At 45.0% G+C, this 27,336-nt stretch overlaps 1 protein-coding gene across 1 annotated transcript in view; it reads left to right on the top strand.

Moving 5' to 3' along the window:
- Positions 1-26,808, top strand: part of PAPPA (pappalysin 1) — a 254,491-nt gene extending 227,683 nt beyond the window's left edge. Inside the window, exon 22 of the mRNA XM_060014251.1 lies at positions 23,045-26,808. Within this exon, the coding sequence (XP_059870234.1) occupies positions 23,045-23,152 (108 nt within the window). The 3' untranslated portion in view covers positions 23,153-26,808. The remainder of the gene's footprint in view (positions 1-23,044) is intronic.
- Positions 26,809-27,336: the final 528 nt, after the last annotated feature.

The following is a 27,336-nucleotide window of genomic DNA, read 5'->3' as shown; positions in this document are numbered from 1 at the left end:
TTCTCCTTCAGTTTGTTAATATGGTTTATCACATTAATTGATTTGCGTATATTGAAGAATCCCTGCATTCCTGGCATAAACCCCACTTGATCATGTGTATGATCCTTTTAATGTGCTATTGGATTCTGTTTGCTAGTATTTTGTTGAGGATTTTTGCATCTGTGTTCATCAGTGACATTGCCCTATAGTTTTCTTTCTTTGTGACATCTTTCTCTGGTTTTGGTATCAGGGTGATGGTGGCCTCGTAGAATCAGTTTGGGAGAGATCCTCCCTCTGCTATATTCTGGAAGAGTTTGAGAAGGATAGGTGTTAGCTGTTCTCTAAATGTTTGATAGAATTCGCCTGTGAAGCCCTCTGGTCTTGGGCTTTTGTTTGTTGGAAGATTTTTAATCACAGTCTCAATTTCAGTGCTTGGGATTGGTCTGTTTATATTTTCTATTTCTTCTTGGTTCACTCTCAGAATGTTGTGCTTTTCTAAGACTTTGTTCATTTCTTCCTGGTGTCCATTTTATTGGCATATAGTTGCTTGTAGTAATCTCTCATGATCCTTTGCATTTCTGCAGTGTCAGTTGTTACTTCTCCTTTTCCATTTCTAATTCTATTGATTTAAGTCTTCTCCCTTTTTTTCTTGATGAGTCTGGCTAATGGTTTATCAATTTTGTTTATCTTATCAAAGAACCAGCTTTTAGTTTTATTGATCTTTGCTATTGTTTCCTTCATTTCTTTTTCATTTATTTATGATTTCTTTCCTTCTGCTAACTTTGAGTTTTTGTTGTTCTTTCTCTAATTGCTTTAGGTGTAAGGTTAGTTTGTTTATTTGAGATGTTTGTTTCTTGAGGTAGGATTGTACTGCTATACACTTCCCTGTTAGAACTGCTTTTGCTGCATCACATAGGTTTTGCGGTGTCGTGTTTTCCTTGTCATTTGTTTTTAGGTATTTTTTGATTTCCTCTTTGATTTCTTTAGTGATCTCTTGGTTATGTAGTAGTGTATTGTTTAGCCTTCATGTGTTTGCATTTTTTACAGGTGTTTTCCTTTAATTGATATCTAGTCTCATAGTGTTGTGGTCAGAAAAGATATGTGATACAATTTCAATTTTCTTAAATTTACCAAGGCTTGATTTGTGACCCAAGATGTGATCTATCCTGGAGAACGTTCCATGAGCACTTGAGAAGAAAGTGTATTCTGTTGGTTTTGGATGCAATGTCCTTTAAATATCAATTAAGTCCATCTTATTTAATGTATTATTTAAAGCTTGTGTTTCCTTATTTATTTTCATTTTGGATCATCTGTCCATTGGTGAAATTGGGGTGTTAAAGTTCCCTACTATGATTGTGTTACTGTAAATTTCTCCCTTTTATGGCTGTTAGCATTTGCCTTATGTATTGAGGTGCTCCTATGTTGGGTGGATAAATATTTACAATTGTTATGTCTTCTTCTTGGATTGATCCCTTGATCATTATGTAGTGTCCTTGTCTCTTGTAATAGTCTCTATTTTAAAGTCTATCTTGTCTGATATGAGAATTGCTACTCCAGCTTTCTTTTATTTTCCATTTGCATGGAATATCTTTTTCCATCACCTCACTTTCAGTCTGTATGTGTCCCTAGGTCTGAAGTGGGTCTCCTGTAGACATCACATATACGGGTCTTGTTTTTGTATCCATTCAGCGAGCCTGTGTCTTTTGGTTGGAGCATTTAATCCATTTACATTTAAGGTAGTTATTGATATGTATGTTCCTATTACTATTTTCTTAATTGTTTGGGGTTTGTTATTGTAGGTGTTTTCCTTCTCTTCTTGTGTTTCCTGCCTGGAGAAGTTCCTTTAGCATTTGTTGTAAAGCTAGTTTGGTGGTGCTGAATTCTCTTAACTTCTGCTTGTCTGTAAAGGTTTTAATTTCTCTGTTGAATCTGAATGAGATCCTTGCTGGGTAGAGTAATCTTGGTTGTAGGTTTTTCCCTATCATCACTTTAAATATGTCCTGCTACTCCCTTCTGGCTTGCAGAGTTTCTGCTGAAAGATCAGCTGTTAATCTTATGGGGATTCCCTTTTGTGTTGTTTGTTGTTTTTCCTTTGCTGCTTTTAATATTTTTTCTTTGTATTTAATTTTTGATAGTTTGATTAATATGTGTCTTGGCGTGTTTCCCCTTGGATTTTTCCTATATGGGACTCACTGTACTTCCTGCCCTTGATTGACTATTTCCTTTCCCATATTTGGGATTTTCAACTATAATCTCTTCTAATATTTTCAGTCCCTTTCTTTTTCTCTTCTTCTTCTGGGACCCCTATAATTCGAATGTTGGTGCCTGTAATGTTGTCCCAGAGGTCTCTGAGACTGTTCTCAATTCTTTCATTCTTTTTTCTTTATTCTGCTTGTGTTAGTTATTTCCACTATTTTATCTTCCAGGTCACTTATCCATTCTTCTGCCTCAGTTATTCTGCTGTTGATTCCTTGCAGAGGATTTTAAATTTCATTTATTGTGTTGTTCATCATTGTTTGTTTGCTCTTTAGTTCTTCTAGGTCCTTGGTTAAACGTTTCTTGTATTTTCTCCATTCTATTTCCAAGATTTTGGATCATCTTTACTATCATTCCTCTGAATTCTTTTTCAGGTAGACCGCCTCTTTCCTCTACATTTGTTTGGTCTGGTGGGTTTTTACCTTGCTCCTTCATCTGCTGTGTGTTTCTCTGTCTTCTCATTTTGCTTAACTTACTGTGTTTGGGGTCTCCTTTTCACAGGCTGCAGGTTTGTAGTTCCCATTGTTTACAGTGTCTGCCCCCAGTGAGTAAGGTTAGTTTCAGTGGGTTGTGTAGGCTTCCTGGTAGAGGGGACTGGTGCCTGTGCTCTGGTGGATGAGGCTGGATCTTTTCTTTGTGGTGGGCAGGACTGCATCCAGTGGTGTGTTTTGGGGTGTCTGTGATCTTATTATGATTTTAGGCAGCCTCTCTGCTAATGGGTGGAGTTGTGTTCCTGTCTTACTAGTTGTTTGGCATAGGGTGTCCAGCAGTGTAGCTTGCTGGTCGTTGAGTGGAGCTGGGTCTTAGCGTTGAGATGGAGATCTCTGGGAGAGCTTTCACCATTTGATATTATGTGGAGCCAGGAGGTCTCTGGTGGACCAATGTCCTGAACTTGGCTCTCCCACCTCAGAGACACAGGCCTGAGCACCAAGACCCTGTCAGTCACACAGCTCGAGCACCAAGACCCAGTCAGCCACACAGCTTAGAAGAAAAGGGAGAAAAAAAAAGTTTTTAAAATAAAAATTATTTAAAATTAAAAAGTTTAAAAGTAATAAAAAAAAAGAAAGAGCAACCAAACCAAAAAACAAATCCAAAAATGATAACAAGTGCTAAAAAGTATACAAAAAAATCCCAAAAAAACAACAGACAGAATCCTAGGACAAATGGTAGAAGCAAAGCTGTACAGACAAAATCACACAAAGAAGCATACACATACACACTCACAAAAAGAGAAAAAGGAAAAAAAAAAAAAATATATATATATATATATATATATAAAAGGAGGAAGAGAGCAACCAAATCAGTAAACAAATCTACCAATGATAATAAACTCTAAATACTAAACTAAGATAAATGTAAAACCAGAAACAAATTAGATGCAGAAAGCAAACCCCAAGTCTACAGTAGCTCCCAAAGTCCACTGCCTCAGTTTTGGGATGATTCGTTGTCTATTCAGATATTCCAGAGATGCAGGGTACGTCAAGTTGATTGTGGAGCTTTAATCTGCTGCTCCTGAGGCTGCTGGGAGAAATTTCTCTTTCTCTTCTTTGTTCGCACAGCTCCCAGGGGTTCAGCTTTGTATTTGGCTCCGCCTCTGCGTGTAGGTCGCCCAAGGGCGTCTGTTCCTGCCCAGACAGGACAGGGTTAAAGGAGCAGCTGATTAGGGGGCTCTCGCTCACTCAGGCCGGGGGGATGGAGGGGTACGGAATGCGGGGCGAGCCTGCAGCAGCAGAGGCTGGCATGCTGTTGCACCAGCCTGAGGCGCCATGTGTTCTCCCGGGGAAGTTGTCCCTGGATCACAGGACCCTGGCAGTGGTGGGCTCTGCACAGGCTCCCAGGAGGGGAGGTGTGGATAGGGATCTGTGCTTGCACACAGGCTTCTTGGTGGCGGCAGCAGCAGCCTTAGCGTGTCATGCCCATGTCTGGTGTCCGTGCTGATAGCCGCGGCTCGCACCCGTCTCTGGAGCTTGTTTAGGTGGTGCTCTGAATCCCCTCTCCTTGCGCACCCCGAAACAATGGTCTCTTGACTTTTCGGCAGGTCCAGACTTTTTCCTGGACTCCCTCCCAGCTAGCCGTGGCGCACTAGCCCCTTCAGGCTGTGTCCATGCAGCCAACCGCAGTCCTCTCCCTGGGATCTGACCTCTGAAGCCCAAGCCTCAGCTCCCAGCCTCCGCCCACCCTGGCGATTGAGCAGACAAGCCTCTCGGGCTAGTGAGTGTTAGTCGGTACCGATCCTCTGTGCAGGAATCTCTCTGCTTTGCCCTTTGCACCCATTGCTGCACTCTCCTCTGTGGCTCCGAAGCTTCCCCCCCACCCCATCCCCCCGCTCCCCGTCTCCACCAGTGAAGGGGCTTCCTAGTGTGTGGAAACTTTTCCTCCTTCACAGCTCCCTCCCAGTGGTACAGGTCCTGTCCCTATTCTTTTGTCTCTGTTTTTTTCTTTTTTCTTTTGCCCTACCCAGGTATGCGGGGAGTTTCTTGCCTTTTGGGAAGTCTGAGGTCTTCTGCCAGCATTCAGTAGGTGTTCTGTAGGAGTTGTTCCACATGTAGATGTATTTCTGATGTATTTGTGGGGAGGAAGGTGATCTTCACGTCTTACTTCTCCATCATCTTGAAGGTCTCTGAACTATTTCTATTTTTATATTCATATATATTCTAAGCTGAAAAAACATTTGATCTTATCTCTCATTTTAAAGAGGGGAAACTGGTTTTGAGATGTGAAGGGCAAAGAATCGCAGTCATTTTGGCTACAGAGCTCTGTGATGATCTAGTCCAAACTTTTCGTTTCCTTAATGGGGGCTCTGAGGCCCGTAAAGGAGGAATGATTTGTCCAAGGTAGCATAGTGAGTGATAGAAATAGAGCAAGGTTCCTGGCTTCCTATCCTAGTCCCTTTATACTGTAGTGTCCTTAAGAGAATTTGTTCCTTCAAGAAAGATGCTCTGATTCTAAAATACAGGGGTGAACAGGGCAAGATCCAAGAAACACACTCAAGTTGGAGAACTGTTACTGTATCTCCTGGTTGGCTCCAGGCTTCTTTAGTTGCATTTTTTGCTGTACATAGTTAGTATACTTAGTATATGGTTGTGATGTACAATAATTTATGTAATCATTTATCTCCAACTTTGATTTTAACTTTTATTTCATTTTCTCACAATGATAATGATGCTGATGAACATCTTTACACGGAAATACTTTATAGCTGTAATTATTCATTTATAACTGATTCTTGGAATTAACATGAGTAGGATAAAAGGTGTGAGCATTTTTGTAATATTTTAATTTTATTGACAAGGTTGATTTACAAGGTTGTATTAGTTTCAGGTGTACAGCAAAGCAATTCAGTTATACATATACATATATTCATTCTTTTTTAGATTTTCTCATATACGTTATCACAGAATATTGCATAGAGTTCCCTGTGCTATACAGTAGGTCCTTGTTGGTTATCTATCTTATATATAGTAATGTGTGTGTGTTCATCCCAAGCTCCTGATTTATCCCTCCCCCCCACATTTCACCTTTGGTAGCCATAAGTTGGCTTTCAATATCTGTAAGTCTGTTGATGTTTTGTAAATAAGTTCATTTGTATCTTTCAAAATTAGATTCCACATATGAATGATATCATGATATTTGTCTTTCTCTCTCTGACTTCTCTTAGTATAATAATCTATAGGTCCATCCATATTGCTGCAAATGGCATTAGTTCATTCTTTTTTATGGCTGAGTAATATTCCATTGTATATATGTACCACATCTTCTTTATCCATTCCTCTGTCAATGAACATTTAGGTTGCTTCCATGTCTTGGCTATTGTAAATAGTGCTGCAATGAAAATTGGGGTGCATGTACCCTTTCAGATTATGGTTTTCTTCAGCTATATGCCCAGGAGTAGGATTGCTGGATCATATGATAGTTCTATTTTTAATTTTTTTAAGGAACTTCCATACTGTTCTCCATAGTGGTTGTACCAATTTATATTCCCACCAACAGTATAGGAGGGTTCCCTTTTCTCCACACCTTCTCCAGCATTTATTTTTTGTAGACTTTTTGATGATAGCCATTCTGACCAGTGTGAGGATACCTCATTGTAGTTTTGATTTGCATTTCTCTGATAATTAGTAATGTTGAGCATCTTTTCATGTGCTTTTTGGCCATCAGTATGTCTTCTTTGGAGAACTATCTATTTAGCTCTTCTGCCCATTTTTTGATTGGGTTGTTTGTTTTTTTGACATAGAGCTGCATGAGCTGCTTGTATATTTTGGAGATTGATCCCTTGTCAGTCGCTTCGTTTGCAAATATTTTCCCCCATTCTGTGGGTTGTCTTTTCGTTTCATTTATGGTTTCCTTTGCTGTGCAGAAGCTTTTAAGTTTAATTAGGTCCCATTTATTTCTGTTTTTATTTTCATTACTCTAGGTGGACCTAAAAAGATCTTGCTGCGATTTATGTCAAGGAGTGTTCTTCTCATGTTGTCCTCTACGAGTTTTATAGTGTCCGGTCTTACGTTTAGGTCTTTAACCCATTTTGAGTTTACTTTTGTGTATGGTGTTAGGGAGTGTTCTAATTTCATTCTTTTACATATAGCTGTCCAGTTTTCCCAGCGCCACTTATTGAAGAGACTGTCTTTCCTCCATTATATAGTCTTGCCTCCTTTGTCGTAGATTAATTGACCAAAGGTGTGTGAATTTACTTTTGGGCTTTCTATCCCATTCTGTTGATCTGTATTTCTGTTTTTGTGTCTGTACCATACTGTTTTGATGACTGTAGCTTTGTAGTATAGTATGAAGTCAGGGAGCCTGATTCCTCCAGCTCCATTTTTCTTTCTGAGGGTTGCTTTGGCTATTTGGTGTTTCCATATAAATGTAAAAAAAACAAAACAATTTTGTTCTACTTGTGTGAAAAATGCCATTGGTAATTTGAGAGGGATTGCACTGAATCTGTAGATTGCCTTCGGTAGTATAGTCATTTTGGATATATTGATCCTCCCAATCCAAGCACGTGGTATATTCTTCCATCTGTTTGTGTCCTCTCTGATTTCTTTCATCAGCGTCTTATAGCTTTTAGAGTAGAGGTCTTTTGTTTCCTTCGGTAGGTTTATTCCTAGGTATTTTATTCTTTCTGGTGCAATGGTAAATGGGATTGTTTCCTTAATTTCTCTTCCTGAGATTTCATTGTTAGTGTATAGGAATGCGAGAGATATCTGTGTATTAATTTTGTATCCTGCAACTTTACCAAATTCATTGATGAGCTATAGTAGCTTTCTGATAGCATCTTTAGGATTTTCTATGTATAATATCATGTCAACTGCAAACAGTGACAGTTTTACTTCTTCCTTTCCAATTTGGATTCCTGTTATTTCTTTTTCTTCTCTGATTGCCATGGCTAGGACTTCCAAAACTATGTTGAATAGAAGTGGTGACAATGGGCATCCTTGCCTTGTTCCTGATCTTAGAGGGAATGCTTTCAGATTTTCACTGTTGAGAATGATGTTTTCTGTGGGTTTGTCATATATAGCCTTTATTATGTTACGTTTCCTCTATTCCCACTTTTCTGGAGAGCTTGATCATAAATGGGTGTTAAATTTTGTCAAAAGCTTTTTCTGCATCTATTGAGATGATCATATGGTTTTTATACTTCAGTCTGTTAATGTGGTGTATCACACTGATTGATTTGTGGATATTGAAGAATTCTTGCATCCCTGGGATAAATCCCACTTGATCCCGGTGTATGATCCTTTTAATGTATTGTTGGATTCGGTTTGTATTTTGTTGAGTATTTTTGCGTCTATGTTCATCAGTGATATCGGCCTGTAATTTTCTTTTTTGGTGGTATCTTTGTCTGAGTTTGGTATCAGGGTGATGGTGGCCTCATAGAATAAGCTTTGGAGTGTTCCTTCCTCTGCAGTTTTTTTGGAAGAGTTTCAGAATAATAGGTGTTAATTCTTCTCTAAATGTTTGATAGAATTTGCCTGTGAAGCTATCTGGTCCTGGACTTCTGTGTGTTGGAAGTTTTTTAATCACTGTTTCAATTTCAGTACTTGTGATTGGTCTGTTCATATTTTCTGTTTCTTCCTGGTTCAGTCTTAGAAGGTTGTAGCTTTATAAGAATTTATCCATTTCTTCTAGGCTGTCCATTTTATTGCCATATAGTTGCTTGTAGTAGTCTCTTATGCCCCTTTGTATTTCTGTGGTGTCAGTTGTAACTTCTTTTTCATTTCTAATTTATTGATTTGAGTCCTCTCCTTTTTTTTCTTGATGAGTCTGGCTAAAGGTTTATCAGTTTTGTTTATCATCTTCTCAAAGAATCAGCGTTTAGTTTCACTGATCTTTGCTATTGTTTTCTTCATCTGTATTTCATTTATTTCTGCTCTGATCTTTATGATTTCTTTCCTTCTACTTACTTTGGGTTTTGCTTGTCCCTCTTTCTGTAGTTAATTTAGGTGTAAGGTTAGGTTGTTCACTTGAGATTTTTCTTGTTTCCTGAGGTAAGATTGTATTGCTCTAAACCTCTCTCCTAGAACTGCTTTTACTGCATCCAAAGGTTTTGCACCGTTGTGTTATGTTGTCGTTTGTCTCTAGGTATTTTTTTTTAATTTCCTCTTTGATTTCTCCAGTGATCCATTGGTTGTTTAGTAACGTATTGTTTAGCTTCCATGTGTTTGTGTTTTTTACAGGTTTTTTCCCTGTACTTGATTTCTAATCCAGTAGTGTTGTGGTTGGAAAAGATGCTTGATATGATTTCTTAAATTTACCAAGGCTTAATTTGTGGCCCAAAATGTTATCTATCCTGGGGAATCGTCCATGAGCACTTGAGAAGAAAGTGTATTTTGCTGCTTTCAGATGGAATGTTCCATAAATATCAATTAAGTCCATTTGTTCTAATATGTGTCATTTAAGGCCTGTGCTTCCTTATTGATTTTCTGTCCGGATGATCTGTCCATTGATGAGAGTGGGGTATTAAAGTCCCCCACTATTACTGTGTTACTGTTGATTTCTCCTTTTATGGCTGTTAGCACTGGCTTATATACTGAGGTGCTCCTTTGTTGGGTGCATATATATTTACAATTGTTATATCTTCTTCTTAGATTGATCCCTTGATCATTATGTAGTGTCCTTCTTTGTCTCTTGTAACAGTCTTTAAAGTCTATTTTGTCTGATATGAGTACTGCTACTCCAGCTTTCTTTTGATTTCCATTTGCATGGAATACCTTTTTCCATCCCCTCACTTTCAGTCTGTATGTGTCCCTAGGTCTGAAGTGTACAGGTTTTGGTTTTACATCCATTCAGCCAGTCTGTGTCTTTTGGTTGGAGCATTTAATCCATTTACATTTAAAGTAATTATCAATATAAATGTTCTTATTGACATTTTGTTAATTGTTTTGGATTTGTTTTTGAAGGTCTTTTTTCCTCCCTTCCTCTTCTGTTCTCTTGTCTTGTGATTTGATGTCCATCTTTAGTTATGTGTTTAGATTTCTTTTTCTTTTTTGTATGTGTATCTATTGTAGAGTTTTGGTTTGTGGTTCCCGTGGTTTTGATATAGCAGGCTTTATATGTACAAGATTGTTTTTAGTTGCTGCTCTCTTAATTTCAAATGCATTTCCTATATCCTGCATTTGTACTCTCCTCTTCTCATTACTGCTGATTTTTATATCATATTTGTGTGTGGATGATTTCCTACCTTTACTTTATGCTTGCATTTACTCATGAGCTTCCCTATTCGTAATTTTCTTGTATCTTTTTGTGGCCTTTTCTTTTCTGCCTAGAGAAATTTGTTTAGGATTTGTTGTAATGCTGGTTTGGTGGTGCTGAATTCTCTCAGCTTTTGCTTGTCTGTAAAACTTTTGATTTCTCTGTCGAATCTGAATGAGATCCTTGCTGGGTAGAATAATCTTGGTTGTAGGTTCTTCCCTTTCATCACTTTAAATATATTCTGCCACTCCCTTCTGGCTTGCAGAGTTTCTGCTGAAAAATCAGCTGATAACCTTATGGGGGTTCCCTTGTATGTTATTTGTTGCTTTTAATATTTATTCTGTCTTTAATTTTTGTTAGTTTGATTAATATGTCCCAGTGTGTTCCTCCTTGGGTTTATCTTGTTCAGGACTCTCTGCACTTCCTGGACTGGAGTGTTTCCTTTCTCATGTTAGGGAAGTTTTCAGCTATAATCTCTTCAAATATTTTATCAGGTCCTTTCTCTCTCTCTCTCTCTCTCTCTTCTCCTTCTGGGACTCCCCCCCCTATAATGTGAATGTTGGTGTGTTTAATGTTGTCCCAGAGGTCTCTGAGACAGTTCTCATTTCTTTTAATCTTTTTCTTTTCTTTATTCTGTTCCATGGCAGTGATTTCCATCATTCTTTCTTCCAGGTCACTTATTTGTTCTTCTGCCTCAGTTATTCTGCTATTGATTCGTTCTGGTGTGTTTTTCATTTCAGTTATTGTTCGTTTGTTCTTTAAATCTCTGTTCGTTTGTTCTTTAAATCTTCTGGCTCTTTGTTAATCATCTCTCATAACTTCTTTGTCTGTTCCTCCATTCTTTTTTTGAGATCTTGGATCATCTTTACTGTCATTACTCTAAACTGTTTTTCAGGTAGGTTGCCTATCTATCTCCTGTTCATTTAGTTGTTCTTGTAGGTTTGTGTCTTGTTCCTTCATCTGAAACATTTCTCTGCCATCTCATTTTGTCTAACTTGGGTGTTTGTGGTCTCCTTTCTGGTGGTTGCAGGGTTATAGCTCCTCTTCTGGTGTGTGCCCTCTGGTGGTTGAGATTGATCCTGAGGCTTGTGCAGGCTTCCTGGTGGGAGGAACTGGTGTCTCCCCACTGGTGGGTGGAGCTGGGTCTTGTTCCTCTGGTGGGCAGGGCTGTGTCAAGCGGTGTGTTTTTAGGTGGCTTTAGGCACCCTGTCTGCTGATGGGTGGACCTGTGTTCCTATCCTGCTGGTTGTTTGGCCTGAGGTGTTCCAGCACTGAAGACTGTAGGCTGTTGGGTAGGGCCAGGATGTGATGCCAAAATGGGGACCTCCGGGAGAGCTCACACCAATCAGAGCCTAGGAGAGCCCCTATTCTCTGGGGCTTCTGCCACCAGTGTTACTCTCCCCCCCACCCCCGCCCAGTGAGCCACAACCAACCCCTGCCGGCCCAGGAGACCCTCTAAGACTCGAAGGTAGGTCCAGCCCCAGCTCCTGTGGGGTTACTGCTTTGTGCTGGGTCCCAGTGTACCCTCCAAGAGTGGAGTCTCTGTTTCCCCCAGTCCTGTGGAGTTCCTGCACTCGAGTCCCACTGGCCTTCAAAGCCAAATGCTTTGGGGCTTCTTCCTCTCGATGCCAGACCCCCAGGCTGGGAAGTTTGATGTGAGGCTCAGGATTCTCTTGTGGGAGAACCTCTACAATATAGTTACTTTCCAGTTTGTGGGTCACCCACCTGGCAGGTATGGGATTTGATTATCTTGTGAAACTGCCCCTCCTGCTGTCTCATTGTGGCTTCTTTGTCTTTGAATGTAAAATATCTTCTTTGGTAGGTTCCAGTCTTTTTTATCGATGGTTGTCCAGCAGTTAGTTGTGATGTTGGTGTTTTCATGAGAGGAGGTGAGCTCAAGTCCTTCTACTCCACCCTCTTTTCCAGAGTTGAGGGACTGCTTCTGGTTTGGATGCTTGGGGCCTCTGTCCTCAGAATATGCTGTCCGTTATTCCCTTGATATCGGGTATGCAGGTACAGCGGCCCTTGTACGTTCCTGGGACACTGGCAGTAGGGCCTGGTGCCTGCTCGCAGATTTCCTAAGGGCGGGTGCTGAGTTCTCCTGGGACATCGGGGACAGGGCCAGGCTCCTGCGTGCAGGTCTCGTGGTGGTGGCCTGTGCCTGCCTCTGGAGCCCACGATGGCAGCAGTGACTTGCACCCGCCCCCAGAGCTCCTGTAGGTGGTGTCCTGTTGCCTGGGAGTGCTCACGAAGCTCTTACAGTGGTCCTGCCCCTCTCCTCATGCATTCCCCCCCCCCAATAATGGTGCCTTGATTCTCTGGTGGGCCCCGTCTTCTTCTGAGTATACCCTTGGTTGCCACGGTCCAGCTCCTTCAGGCTGTTTCCAGACGGCCAACCCTGGTTCTCTCCTTGGGTCTGACCTCTGAAGCCTGAGCTTCAGCACCCAGCCTCCACCTGCACTAACAGAGGGGTGTTTTAGGCTACGGATTGCAGGGCAGTGGTGCCAACCTTCTGTGCAGGTTACGCTCCATTTTGCTGTCCGCAAACTAGTTGCTGTGCTCTCCTCCTAGGCTCTGAACCTCCCCCTCCATCCAGTCTGCACTCCCTGCAGGGGAGGATACTTCCCAGCATGTGGAAACCTTTTCTCCTTCACAGCTCCCTCCCTGGGGCTCAGGCGCCATCCAGATTCCTTCTTTTTCTTGTTCCTCTTGTCCTACCTGGTTATGTGGAGGTTTTCTTGTCTTTTTGGAGGTCTGAGGTCTTCCGTCAACGTTTGGTAGCTGTTCTGTGAGAACTGTTCTATTTGTAGATGTATTTTTTAATGTTTTGTGGGAGAAGGTGAGCTCCACGTCCTACTCTTCCACCATCTCCATCCCCCCTCCAGGTGTGAGCATTTCTAAGGCCCTTGATACCTGTTACCAAACGAATACAGTGTGTCTCTTTCACTCCCTTGGAGTCAGCCACTTTAACAGTGAACAGACAATGAAGTTTGTGTTCTAGAAGTTTGTGTAGAATTACGAAATGTTATTCACCTGACACCATCAGCTGGAGAAAGAGCAGCTCCAATTAAAAGAATTTTCCTACCAACTATAACTTACATACTAAAACATTAAAAAATAAAACTAATTTTAGTGGGAAACTTCCTTAAGTGGATTGTTATTTCTAGGGAGTACGTGGTAGGGACGTGAAGTCATGATTGAGGTTCAGGTGCAGAGTCCAAATTATTACAGTCATTTGAATATACAGATATATATCTCAAATGGCCATTTTGACTCTCTTTCTATACTGGGTTCAGCTACAGCAATTTCAGGCTCCAGGGCCCTGAGATGAGTGCTGTCTCTTTACTAAGGGACCCAGAGTTAGTTAGCTTTTTGCTGGTTCTGAACATGCTCCCTAGTCTTTTTTCCCCCCCTTTTCTTTTCTACTCACATTATAAATGCAATTTTGGATTTTTGTGTTAAAAGATTACCTTCTCCCACTTTAAATTGTTGCTTCTTCCTGTCGGCCTAGGCCTCAGAGTGCAGGTGACCAGGCTCCCTCCGTGAAAGGAGATGTGTGTTCATGGAGTATCTCTATGGGCTGAGCACTGGACCAGGTTGTGTGCACATGGTAGAGTCCAGACAGACAGCATACCTACCTACCCTTGTACAGCTCGCAGTATGTTTTGGGAGCCAGATTTTCAGCAGTGAGGTATACAGCTATGTATTTGATTACCTTTGCAGAAGGGACAATGAAGGAAAGGTGTGGGATCTTTTGGAGAACAGTGTGAAGGTCAGAGAAAGCTCCCCTGAGGAAGAGAGAGACATTGACACTGAGTCCTAAAGAATGAGTCGGAACTTTCCTGGTGAAGGTTGAGTAGTGGTTAGGGGCAGAGTGGAGACAGCTGTTGGAACTATGTGTGACCTGTGTATTAGAGAGCCGGATGACCTCTCTCATGGTGCACGTGGCTTTGTCATAGTTATTTGTTGTTCATAAGTGTTTGGAACTTTCTTCAGATTCAAGACTCCTGGAAATCTGACCTCTGGAGAAGAAAGGTGATTCGAATTAAAGTCATATTCCTACGATTTAAATTTCCCAACCTAACTTCTACATAAACTCCAACTTCTTGGAACCTTTCTACTCTCTCATCCACAACCAGTTATCCTTGCAGTGAGCTGCTGTACGGAGGTAGATAGTTGATAATAAGACGGAACACCCCTGAGTGAGTGGCCGCACATCAGACACTGCCAGACACTCATCCTCTGTTATCTTCCTAATGCTCATGTCAACCCCAGCCCCATTGCACAGGGGAGCCAGTTTCGGTTCAGACTACTTACAGGACTTGTTTGCAAATGCCAAGGCCCAAATTCGAACCCAGTTCTGTCTGACTCACAAGCCCAGCTCTTTTCTTTCTCCTGCGTGGGGCTGAGTCTCAGAAGAGGAAAGCAGGTGGGGACAGAACCTTGTCCTCAGTGCACCTGGGCAGGACCCTGCCCGTTCCAGTTGGAGACATTTCACTGTGGACCCAGACAGCCAGGGAACCCTGGGTGTGGGACCCCCTCCCCTTGAGAAGGAGAAAGCAGCTTTTCTCGGGAGCAGCGACAGGGTGGGGAATAGCTGAGGCTCCCAGCCTTACCAATCAATCCTGACTACCCAGACAGGAGTTTCCCCTGAACACAACAAAGTCCTGGTTTCTGCCTCCCGCTTCCACAGCAGGAAGCTCTCAGGGCAGGAGAGGGGCCAGAGACAGGCTTCCTTCCTCTCCTCCCCCTGTCCTTCACCTGCTAGCCTGCTTAATTCCCACCTGTACCCTTGGCCCCAGTTCCATATTGTGGGAAGTTCCCTGCCCGTAAACTCTGAGTCTGGTGCTCCGAATCTCACTGGCAGCACAGACTGACTCACTCATGCACCTTCCCAAGTGACAGTAATTGAGCACTTACCACGTGCTTGGCCATGGGTTAGAATCTCTGTGCATATTATTCCATTTAGACTCCAGAACCATCCAACAAAGTACACATTTGAGACTCAGGTGGAATCACTTGTACAGGTGGCCGATCTCTGTGTAGGATTTAGGATTTCCTGACTCCAAGCAAATAATAGTAGTTACTGTTTTTCGAGAGCTCACTGTTTACCAAGCATAGTGTCCCCTGTTCTTACATGTGTCATTTCATTTCATCACTACAGTAGCCCTGTCGTAGGTGTGGTCTCTTTTATCTTCACCTTATAGATGATGCAGCTGAGGCTTAGAAGGGTTGAGGCCATACAGCCAGTAAGTGGTCGCGCTGAGACACAAAGCTCAGGACTCTGCGCCGCACAGCACCTGCCTCTGACCCCCGTTCTGAGCATCTAGTTGCAATGGGCTTGCCCTTCCTTCAGTGGATGGGCCTCTTGCTGTCCTGGTCCTCCTGGCCTAGGTCCTAGGTATGAACTGCAGCCCCGGAGCTAAGCACTTTCTCCTGGACTGCCTTCCTGCCTCCTCTCCCCCTAAACCTCTCCCCAGTCCCCAGAGCTGGGGCCTCCTCCCGGTCACTTGGGCCAGAATGATGTCTGTCTGCTCTCTCCAGCCTTCCTCCCCTTGTTTGTCTGTATAGACACCAGCTGTTCCCCACGTTTGCCTTGTGGGGTGACCTGGGCCCCGCTGGCCGACAAGAGCAAGACAGTGCAGGAAACTCCATCCGACAGGGGCGACCAGCTTCCTGCCCAGACACCTGTGTGCAGCTCAAGGCAGGCAGGAAGGGGAGGGACTCAGCTGCTCACATGCCAGCTTATTATTTTCCTGTTGGAGCCCTGAGTCTAGAATACAGAGCAGATTTCCAGAACGGTTGCTTCAACAGTTTCCCCTTGTAACAATAACAAAAACATATTCATTTCTAATTGAAATCATTCTTTCTAAGTAAGCATGTGTTGGGGGTGTAAGGGAGGAAGGAGAGACAACCTTAAAATATTGGACATACCAGGGCTTTCTAAGGCGTGGTGGCCTGGAACGCTGGTTACGGTCATGTCTCTGGCGGCTGCTAAGAGACTGATTCTGGAAGATGTCTGGGGAGTCGGGATGTAGTCCCAGTTCGACAACTTAGCTCTGAGGCCTTGGGCAACACCAGGTTCATTAGGTTTTTCTCTCTTGGTGTTTGGATTAGATTCATGTCTAAGGACCCTCCACAGGGCTTCCTGAGTGAGGTGGTGAGTGAACAGGAGCTTGAGGGCTGATCAGGGCTGGGCTCAGGGCAGAACGAAAGAAATAAGCCCAGGAGCATGTTTCAGCACAGGACGGCACACCCAACTGATGACATTAAATGTAGGGTTGCCACATGCCTTCGCTAATCTAAGTGAAAACCTGTTTTCTTGAGAAAGGGCATGAAACCCAAACGTAGTCCATTGGTCCAAGGAGGCTAGCGATTCTATAAGATATGGGAAGATAACCAAAAGCATGAGATGGAAAGCAGCCGTCTTAGCAGAGCTGATAAAGGGTTGGATGTTGAGTTGCAGAGTTGGGGATATACATCAACAGGTCTAACATCTCAGCTTAGCAGCCAGAATGGTCATCAGAAAAGAAGTCAGGCGGCCTCACACCTCTATGCACAGCCCTTCCGTGCCCCTCCGTTTACCAGAGTGAAAACCAGTTCTCCTGATGATGGCCTGCGTGCTCTGCCCACCCCCAGACCTCTCTGCCCTCACCCCCCACCATGGGTGGCTTGCCCCACTTCACCCCAGCCCTCTGGACTCCTTGCCATCCCACACACAGGCCAGGCATCCTCCTACCTTCCAGTCTTCACCATTAGCTGTGCTTTTGGCCAAGAACATTCTTCTCCGTTCATCCTCATGACTCACTCCAAGTCTTTGCCCAAGTGTTGTGTTCGCAATGTGCCCCACCCTGACCACCCACCTTACATCACCTCTGGCACTCCCACACCCGTTTACCTTGGCTTCCATGCTTTCTTCCTTCCATAACACATCACTTCGGCACATACTGTAAAATGTATTTATTATTTATCGTCTGGCACTCTCTATACCTCTTGGCTGCTGGCATGAAACTCTCATGAGAGCAAGAAGGTGCGTTTATTTTGATCACTGTTATATCCCAAGTTCTGGTGCCCCCCACTGCTGAGAACCTGCTGTGTGATAGATACCGTGCTAGGCCACGAGCGAGATGGACCTGGGCCTATCCATGCTGTGCTCGTATCTTGGGGACCAGTGGCCCGGCGTTAAGAGCACAGTAAATGCTAATGGAGACACAGCAATTGAGGAGCGTCAGTGCAGCTTCCTAGAGAAAGGCAACATCAGGTGAGACATGGAAGGTGCCGTAGGTCTTACTCAGGTAAAAGAAGTAGGAGGAGGGCCAGAGATAAAGATGAGAGAGAAGAGTATTTCTGGTAGAGGGCAGAGTCTGTGAAAAGCCCAGAACAAGGGAACACATTAAGGAAACCCTAATCCCTGAATATGGCTAGAGCACAGTGCAAGAGGGGAACGGGTGAGAGAGGTGAGACTAGAGGCATGAGCAAGGCTTTTATAAACCATGCTGCGGAATTTGAACTGTATCCAGGGAGCAGTGATTTTAAGCACTGAACCAGCCTACAGGATCCTAAAAGGCTTCCTGGAAGAGGGGACGGATGTGCTCAACTTGTAAGATTAGTAAGAGATAACAGGCAAATGACTAAGCAAAGTAGACTAATCTCCTTGTCCAAAATTCACTGCTTTCTGGAGTATTATGATTTCCCCCATTTAGGGTGTAGCTTTGATTTTTTCCTGTGGGTGAGTTAAACACTCATTTCAACTTGATCCTATGAAAGGAATCAGACCTTTCTATCCCCCCAAATTATTATCCATTGTCAATGCCATCACCACTGTCACCATCACCAGCATTATTTACTGAGCACATACTATACACCATGCACTGTGCAAGTGCTTTTACTTGAATTTTATACTTTATCCAAAATACTTCTCTGTGGCAGGACTGTTACTTCCCCCATTTTATAGACAAACTGAAGTTCCCCCCCACCCCACCCAGCTTCCCCTCCGGCCAAAAGAAGTAACTTGCCTACTAGCATACGCTACTACATGACTAACAAACAGTGCAAGGAATCAAAGGCAAGTCTCCTTCTCATCTAGCCTGGTGTGTTCCTCCACCTTACCCATGCTTTTTCTCCATTCTCTCCTCCACTTACCCACGTTTAAACAAGCTTCTGTGTTCTTTGACTGCTGCATGCCCCGTGCCAGACACAGATCTACCCTACCCCAAAGGAGCTTGCAGGGGAGCCCTCATCCTCAGCATCAGGCCTTGGTCTACTTGATGTCATCAAGTCTTTCCACCAACACTATGAAGCCCCCCAGACTCACTGTGGTACAGTGACTCACCCAGGACCCCACGGTGGGTGGGTGGACAGCCAGGCTTTCTGACCGTCAGTGCAGGATGCCTCCTGCTGCCCCACACTGCACAGTCTCTGCCTGTGACCTCCCTGTTGAGTCTGATTCAGAATTCAGCCTCAGACAGACCTTCAGCCAGGGCCCTGTGGCGTTTGCCAGGCTGCATTCCTGAGCCGCTCACACACGCGGGCGGAGGTGTTATCCTGGGCAGCTCACCCACTGGGAGAAACCCCTGTGCTGAGCACCATCTCCAGCCTAGAGGAAAAAGAGAGAATCCTGGCCTTTAGTCACCGACCTGGGCTTGTTGACAGAATCCCAGAGTGGGTGGCCAAGCCGTTTATGGGACAGCCTGGCCACATGGTGCTGGGAATCCCAGATGTAAACTGGCCACCGCGGCACTGGTGCCGTGGGTGGTAGGTTTTCTTGGGAGGTTGTCTGGGGGATAAGGTGGGAAGCTGCCTGGGGAATCAGGGCATCTGGGAATCGGGCTGAGAGCCGGCTTTATCAGGATGGGACTCTTCTCTCCATATCAGTTTCTCCCTCTGTGAAAAGGGGAACCTGACTCCCATTCTACCTGCCCCGTGGGGGTGGTGCCGAGGGGCGGTTACAAATGGGTGCAGATGCCAAGCCAGTGACTCACCGCTTTGCATCTTCGTTTCCTCTGAGACGTAAAACGAGGATAGTAAGAATAGCTGCCTTATTAGTGTTGCTGGGAAGAGTGAGTAACTGGGTGCCAGGCACAGAATAAGGGATGAAAGGCCAGTGGCTGTGAAACAGACCACGCGGCGGTCAGCCGGGTCGGGGTGTGAAGAGGTGCCTTCCCCTTCCTCTCACTTGCTGACAAGCTCTCAGTGTTTGCAGCGGGGGGGTTAGAATCCTGCAGCATCTACTAAGTGAGGCCCAGGGCAAGTTTGTTTCTTTTTAAACATGCTGAAGCCTCTATTTTCCCATCTGTAAGCCTTCCGAGGTTGTGTGGAACCCATGAGCTAGCACACGGGAATCACCCAACACGCGGACAGCCTCCGGAGGGGCCCGTGTGTATGTGTGTGTATAGTGGTGTTCACAGCCTCGAACCTGGACAGACAGACAGGCTTCCCCGTCTCTTCCAGGTCAGACCTGGGAACACCTGGGGGAGTGGGCAGGGCTGGCGATATCCACCCTCTCTTCCCCATTGTAGGCCCTCGATCAGTGAAGTCACCTGGGAGGAGAGGAGCCCCCCCCCGCCCTCCACACACCCCTCGCCAGGCAGGCCCTGAACAGGCAGTTCACTGAGAGGCTAGAGGAAGGGCAAGGTGCCGGTGCAGGTCCTCTGCACGGGGACCTCCACGAGCTGGTCTGGAAGCAGCATTGCTTCACTGGCTTCGCACCAGAACGCTCGTCTCACAGAGGAGAGTCCAAGTCCGCAGGTGCCAAGGACCTGCCGAAAGCCGTGCAGCGCTGCCTTCCAGGCCCCTAGCGAGCTGCGTCTACAAGCATGTGGGGGGCCACAAGGAGAACCTGGATCTTTCTTTTCCCTGAGACCAAACCTTCTAGACTTCGTTGTGTTCTGACCGAAATTCCTTCCCTTAGGTTCCAGACCCATTTCTTTAGGGAAACGCTGAAACTCCCTGGGCTGGCCCAGGGAGGAAAGCAAATGGTCACACTATGCTCTCACAGCCAGACTGGCCAGACGGGCCTGAGAAGCTAACGGGTGTAGGGCCCTGCCAGCCGGTAGCTTTGGAGAAGCCAGTGGAACTGCAGATGGCAGAAAGGGGAACGTGTAAGACACAAAGCTGTGGAGAAAGTCTGCATTTCTCCATCTTTTCTGCCCAGGGCATTGCCTTCTGCCTTTCTCAGACTGTGAAGGATTTTCAGACAGAGGGAAGGTAGAGATCATTAAAATCAACTCTTAATGTACAGATCGACAGGGAACCTGAAGCCCAGAGAAGGGAGGTAACTTGTACAAAGTCACACAGCACATGAGTGCAAGAACAGAGGCCCCGTGACTTGTATTTTTCCTGTATATTTGCGCATTCATATGTCGTTCCATCCGTGGGTCTATTGAATGCCTGCCATATGGTAGATAAAGACTCAGTTCAACGGCAGACAGACATGGTCCCTGCCTGGACTGCCCTGGCACACAAGCGCAGAAGTGATTCCGCACAAGAATGGTGTAAGGAGAGGAGGCTGGGATATGGGATGAGCATGATGGTGCCGTCTCTGGCCAGACTAACGAGGGAGGAGGCGGTGCTTGAGATACGACCTGGCACAGGAAGAGGAGCTGGCCAGGAAAAGGGAGGAGCAGGAATGGCTGCAAAAGCAGGAAAACACCAGTAAATAAAGCCACCGAGAGTGAGGGGACCAAGGGAACCAGGTGAGGTCTGAGAAGTGTGGAGACCACGCAAGGCCTTGAACTCTTGCTAAGGACTTTGTGTCGTATTCCGAGAGAATCTGTTGCATGTTTGCCTGTGTGAGGCGCAGCAGGAAGCGTGAGACATAGACCAGATGTGAAGCCGTCCCTAACGAATCGAGGAGCCCAATGGGAAAGAGTTAGTTGCAGAGAAAACTAACTGTGCAGAAGACATGCGCGGTAACTGGGTCATCTTAACGTTAGCATGGGCAGGAGGATGGGTTTTTGCCTCTTTCATCTTTGCTCACAACCATATGAAATACATTTTTTTAAAAATCATTTAAAAAATGATCTACCTTTTGTAGACGCAGAAACTCAGGGTGATGGCGGTGAAGGGGTTTTTCCCAAAGTTGTTCAGCGAGTATGACGCAAATGAGGATGCTAATCCAGGCCTCTCGGCTCACATGGTGGTGGTCTCCCCACTGGACCTCAGCTGTGAGATTTGGACGTGGCTCTGCCCTCAGTTTCCCCACACGGACTAGAGGGTTTTCTCTAGGTCTCTTCCAATTCTAACATTCTCTGCTTGTCTTAGAGGTGAAGAAGTTGCAGAGGAATGCTCTAGATCAGACGGTACCACCTGTGCATAGGCATGGAGGCTAGGAAGTGTCCTGAACAGGGCACAGTGAGCAGTTGTAAGCAGCAAGGCAGGCTCTGCATGGAAGCAGCTCCAGGGATACTCACCATGGCCTCACGCACCTGTGAGCTTAAACTGAAAAGAGAAACAAGTGCACTAGCCTGAGCACAGTGAGAGAGTTGGAGAGAGATGGAGAGGCAAACAGGCCTGCATTCGTATTCTGTGGCTTAGGCCCTGGGGAAACAAGAATGAACACGGCTGACACAGTCCCCGTCCCGCTAAGCGAGACGGCATGCGGCACGCACTGCCTGCTAGGGGTTTTCCATTGTTTAGTTCATTACCCCTTGTCACCACCTCTGGAGGTGTGTGCTTTCATCACTCCCATTTCATGACGGAGTTAACTGAGGCTCAGAGAAATTGTCACGTGCTCAAGGTCACACCTCAGTTAGGTGAGAGAGCTGGGGCTTCTGCTTCAATCTTCCTGTTCATTCCTACATTTTAAATTGTTGAAAAGTTGCAGGGTGGAGAGAGGTTGGGAGGGAGAGAGGGAGGGTGGGCACAGGGGCAGAGAGAAAAAGAATTATAGAGAATGAGCCCACAGGCTAGAGAGACAAAGATGCTCTCCAGGCCTGTGTGAGCACTCGAGACCCTTCCCCGGGCAGGAGGCAAATGAGGTCATTAAATCCATCTGTGCAGATGGGGGACCCTCTGGGGGAAGTTATATGCAAATGTCATGATGCAATGAGGTGAAATCCACTCGCGTCAGCCCAGGCTGGGGCTCAAGCAGGGACAGCACTGTGCTCTTTGGAAAGACAGATCCTCCACTGTGTGGGGAGGACATTCACTCTACTGGGCTCTTTCTCACGGTTTCTAGAAAGGACAGCCAGCCCAAGGTCACACCGCGTGTGAAGGGATGGACTCGGAACTGAAACGTGGGCCTCTCACTTTCTCTTTTTAAATTTCTTTTAATTTTTTTCTAACCTTCATAATATATACATATATCGAATTGTCATGTTGTGTGCCTCTCGCTTTTTCCCATGCTGAAATCCGCTCCTGAGATCCTTCAACCAAATTTCCTGCAAAAGTCTCTCTGTGAAATGTTCCCCACCAGGATTTAAGCCCCCTAGAAGGTGGTCTGAGCTTGCTGACAAATGCTTTTGTTGTTTTCATCATTGCCTCTCAAAATCAAAATTACCGATATATGCAGAGAGTTATGTTTTCTTAAAAGACCTTGTCACATCCTTTATATCACTTGATCACCACAACAGCCCTATAAGTTAGATGTTCCATTGTACAAGTCTATTAACCAACTCTTGTGTAGTACATTACAATCTTTCACCCATGATTTCATTCGGCCCTCAGAGTCCACAGTGCAAGGTCTGTCTTATTCTACTGATTCCACAGCTAGGAACCTGGGGTTCCGGGGGAGGTTGCTTTTTCTACTTTAAATACTAGATTTGTCACTTATTACTTTGGGCAAATGCCTGCCCCTTTCTCCGCCTCAGTTTCTCCTATAAAAGGGTGATTGTTTTAGTGTCTATCTTACAGAGTTGTCAAAGGATTCAGTGTTTTCCTGTTTGGAAAGCATTTAGCAGTTTGCCTGACCTGTAATAAATGCCCCTGAAAATGGGAAGCGCTATGATCATGACCATGGTGACCTTGATAAAAGTTATCACAGGGTTAGTAAGAAGCAGAGTCATGTCTTGAATCTGCTGCTCCCCAAATCCAGTGATCTGCCCTCTGCCCTGCACTGCCCCTCTGGAATTTGCTGTTCTGGCCTCAACCACCTGGCTCACTTCTTCTATCTTTCTCTCTGCAGGTCACCCCCTTCCCTATGTCTTGTGACCTACAGGGTGACTGTGCTTGTCGGGACCCCCAGGCCCAAGAACACAGCCGGAAAGACCTCCGAGGATACAGCCATGGCTAAGGAAGGACAAGGAGTTGTCAAAGAATTCCCAATGCCAGGACCCGCATCCCTTTGGTATTGATTTCACAGTCAGCTGCTCAACGGAATGGCCTCTCCACACCAGGGATCCTTAGCACCCAACCGGTCTGCCTTTAATTTCACCCAGGAAGGACTCGTAGTGGGGGCACGTGAACCACGTCTCGCCATGCTGAATGATGGAATGGAATCCCATCCCAAAGTCTTAGACGGACTGCATATACGGCGTGCAGTCCCTGAGCCTCCTAAAATTCTAACCGTTTGTCACACGACCACAGCAAGAAACATGTATGTAGGAGTTACGTATCTAGGAGTGTGCCCACCTGCGGTTAGTAGGTGTGCCTGCGTACGCACCTGCGCGAACACCCGCGTGAGGGCAGTTTTGGAGACGGAGCAGAGAGAGACTGGGGCAGGCTCAGTCTTTCCTCTCCCGGGCTCCTAGCCGACACTGTCCTTGGGAGAAAGAGAGTTAGAGAAACTGCCAGGACCAAGTGTTGAAATGCTAAGATAGCTCGCAGCCTGTGGCTTACAATATGGAAGGTGTGCACAAGGGTGCAGTCCTTCGGGATTGGACGTGAAACGGTCTCTGATCACCTACCTTCTAGGGAAGTAGGACCCAGGAAGAGGTAAAGAATCCAAGGTATGCAAAGCCCCCAAATTCTTCTGCTGCCGTGGGGGATTTTACCCCAACTCCAGGGTTCGAGGCCAAGCTGGAAGTGGCTTAGGATTGCAATGTCAAGGTATTATAACAGCCCCCTGCTTGAGGCTTGAGGCCATAATATCCCTCCCATTCCCCAGATCTTGCCTTGGGACCACATTTGCTGCTACTTTTCCGGCTGCTCTATCCTATACATTGAGTACCCCAAGATGGTAGGACTAGGTTAGGAAAAACCCCACACAACCAAACAGTCTGCCTTAAAAGTGACCCACATTTTTCCACAGCTCCTCACCTCTTAGCCCTTCTGCAAGAGAAGACCCCTCATAGGCCCACGTGGTGAGAAGTGAAGTCCCCCAGGGGTGGGCTTCTCATTCTGGAAGGGAACTGAGGGACTTAAGATGCTGGAACCCTCACTGAGAGTCCAGAATGTCTAAGCCAGTGTTAGATCTTATAACCAAGTGGAACAGTGTTAAATTTCTATGATGTCGGAGCCCTCCAGAGACTGCTGGAATTTTAGGGACTCTTGAGTGATCATCCTTATCCAAGCCTTCCTGCCCCTCCAGGCTAGAGCAGGCTTTGGGTCTGAGGACCTCACTGCTGCCCCGAGTAGCTAGAGTCCTGGGACAGACAACCGTCTTGGATGGGATCTGTCTGGACCGTGTTCCAGAGGGGCTGTCAGAGGGAAGCCAGAGTTCACAGCCTCGGTCCCCAACACCCCAGCACAGCCATCGTGCTTTCCACAGTCTTCCAGCTCCCGGTACCCCAGCCACACCTGTGGTGGGGCAGCCCTTCCCTCTCTCCTGTGCTCAGCCTCCAAAAGTTAAGAGGAAATTAGCCAAACGCGCATAAAAGCCTCCACCTCTTTGGGGTCCTCTTTGCCTCTGTTCAGCCAGTTACCTGTCCACTCCTTTTGAATTAATATGGGAAGAGGTGAATCCAGAATGAGGTGGAGAGAATGCTTAAGTTTGACGTGATTTTTGAAACTGAGAAAGTGAGGTGATGGGAGTATCTAAACTAGATATATCGCGTAAAGATTGCTACAGATCATCTCAAGTCTAGTGAACCAACAAAAACAAAGTTTAGCATAGAAATGGAAAATACTAGGCACATGGGCTGACCTTCCTCATTCCTGCATCTGACGCAGGCGTTGTTAATCAGCTATAGCCCTTTTTCCAGGGACCAAAAATAACTTCAGAAACCTTCTTACTGTATCACTCCCAACAGCAATTACCTACTGATCAAGAACACTTGAGAAGATATCTATTGGCCATCTGTGGTCTGTTATATTAAGAAATATATCAAGGTGCTTTTTGCACAGGTGCCCACAAATAAGGATGCAGTGCTTGGGTAGTTTTGTGTGGCTTGTACCATATTACAGACTCTGAGATTGAGTTCTAGGCTCTCCACTGTTAAGGCCTGGCTCAAATCCTTTATATTTCCTCTTACAAACTTATATCTCATTTATATTCAGGGCATTTTTTTCCTCTAATTACCAGGGCCAATCCTTGGCAAAATAATAATAATCATATAAGCATTGATCCCATTTTGTACCCCTCTCCAGTATCTTAGAACTCTTGCCAACTCTTAAAGCCCCTCTTCTGCCCTAGCTGAGTTATCAACCTGGGTGGTGCTAGCTAGGAAGGAACAAACTAAGAAAGATAACAGAGTCAGCCCTCCCAGTTGCTTTTTTTTACATCAGTAAGTAGTGCAAAGCCTTGGAGACCCAAAGACAACATTACTAACGGTGGGGTGGCAGGAATCACAGAAGAACCTCACCAGCTTCCCTGAAATCGACTCCCATGCTCTTTCCTCCTTCACTTGCACACACACTTCAGCTGAGAAGAGTTTCCTGAAGGCTGACTTCTACCTTCAGATTCTCGGGTTGATCGAGCCCTTACGAGCAAAGAGCCTTCCAGTCTCCTCCTTGCCATCATTCAAACCTGTTACTCACAGATTCATATTTGCCAAGGATATTACGTGGGAGAGGCTGCTTGACTGACAGCCCTGGGCCCACATGCAAGGTGTCATTAATAGGCCCTTCTCAAACCTTAGTGGAGGACAGTCAGCTCTGTTCAGGCAATGCACTGATTCTCGGTTTCATTTTCTTTCTGGGGATAAACTCAGTATCTCATCCCCTGATCATCATCTCCAGTTTAGGACAGTGGAGTACTCACAAGGAGGCAGCTCTGAAACACTGTTGTCTGTCAGCAGCTCAGAGGTCCTAAAGCACTTGGAGGTTCTGAAGATGTATTAGCTTCTTCAGAACTTGGAAGTTCTGAAGAAGTATTAGCCTGTTAACAGCAAGAAAGAAAAGATAAGGTGGACAGTTCTCCAAGCCTTCTCTTAGGAAGACTTTCCAAGCCGCAACCCTGCTGGCTGCCAGAGGACTTGCATGACCCCCCAGATTCTGTGCCAGCCACCTTTTAAGGGAAGACTGTCCATGGGAAGTCCATTCTGGTGGCTGAATTGGGGTGTTATGAAAGGGAGAGATCAATGACTGTAAATAGTAAGGCTCTGAAGATGGAGGGTATCAGCTGCTAGTCCTGGCTTCAGCGTGTTGAGTCACTGCCTAGACAGTTCTCTTGGTCTTCTTCCCACCTTGGCCAATGCTTCAATGCTATTTGTTGAAAATAATTCTTTGAGACAGATTTCGGCTACCTCCCTTCCAGGTTTGATTTAACTTGGTTCTAACTGTCAATTTGTTATAGGTCTTACCTGTGTTAAGGAAGGAAAGAAAGGAAGAAAGAGAAATAGAGAAAGGAAGGAAGGAAACCATAAATTCAAGTGAACAGTTTGTTTTGTTGTTTTTTTTTTCTGGAACTACTTCAAGTGGGAAAATAAAAAGAAGAAATTGATGGTGACAGGGCTGTACAGATAGAGATTAATAGAAGATAAGGAGATTAAAAGTAAATAAAATGCATGATTAAAAATAAGAATTTTTTAAAAAACCTATTTTTGTGCTTTCTACAGACTCAGTAGGTAGACACAAGCATAAAGGTTTCCCTAGCAGGAGTAGAGTGGGATTTTATATTGCTGTCTGTTTTTTTCTGTACATTGTGGTAGGTCCAGGAAATAAGGCATCTTTCCCCTTAATATGTAGTTGTTGTTTGGCGGGGTGGGGGGGGCATTTTGTCTATCTGTTTGGTGTCAATCAGTGATAGCAGGGAATGGGGAGGGCTTGAAACTGGTTTTTCCAAATATTAAGGGGACATATTGTGTCACACTTTTCACATTATAAAATGTTTGTATTTACCATTAGAGCACTGGGCTTTATAAAGTCTGCACTTAGAATCACACTGCACAGTCCACTTTCCTAAAAAGCTGCTACATGACCAGACAGGTAATTCCCATGGTTTTTGAGAAACAGAACAAACAAAGCAAACAACAAACATAAAACTAAAAAGCCTGTTCTTGTAATTTGCTCAAGTTTCGCCAAATTCCTACCCATTGTTTGATCTTTAAAAGAAATGTGTAATAGCCAAGAGAGGAATTGTGTCCCTAGAGTAAGAAC

This window comes from Delphinus delphis, chromosome 6, assembly GCF_949987515.2.
Source record: "Delphinus delphis chromosome 6, mDelDel1.2, whole genome shotgun sequence".
Taxonomy (NCBI): domain Eukaryota; kingdom Metazoa; phylum Chordata; class Mammalia; order Artiodactyla; family Delphinidae; genus Delphinus; species Delphinus delphis.
This window is presented reverse-complemented; position numbering and strand designations above follow the sequence as displayed.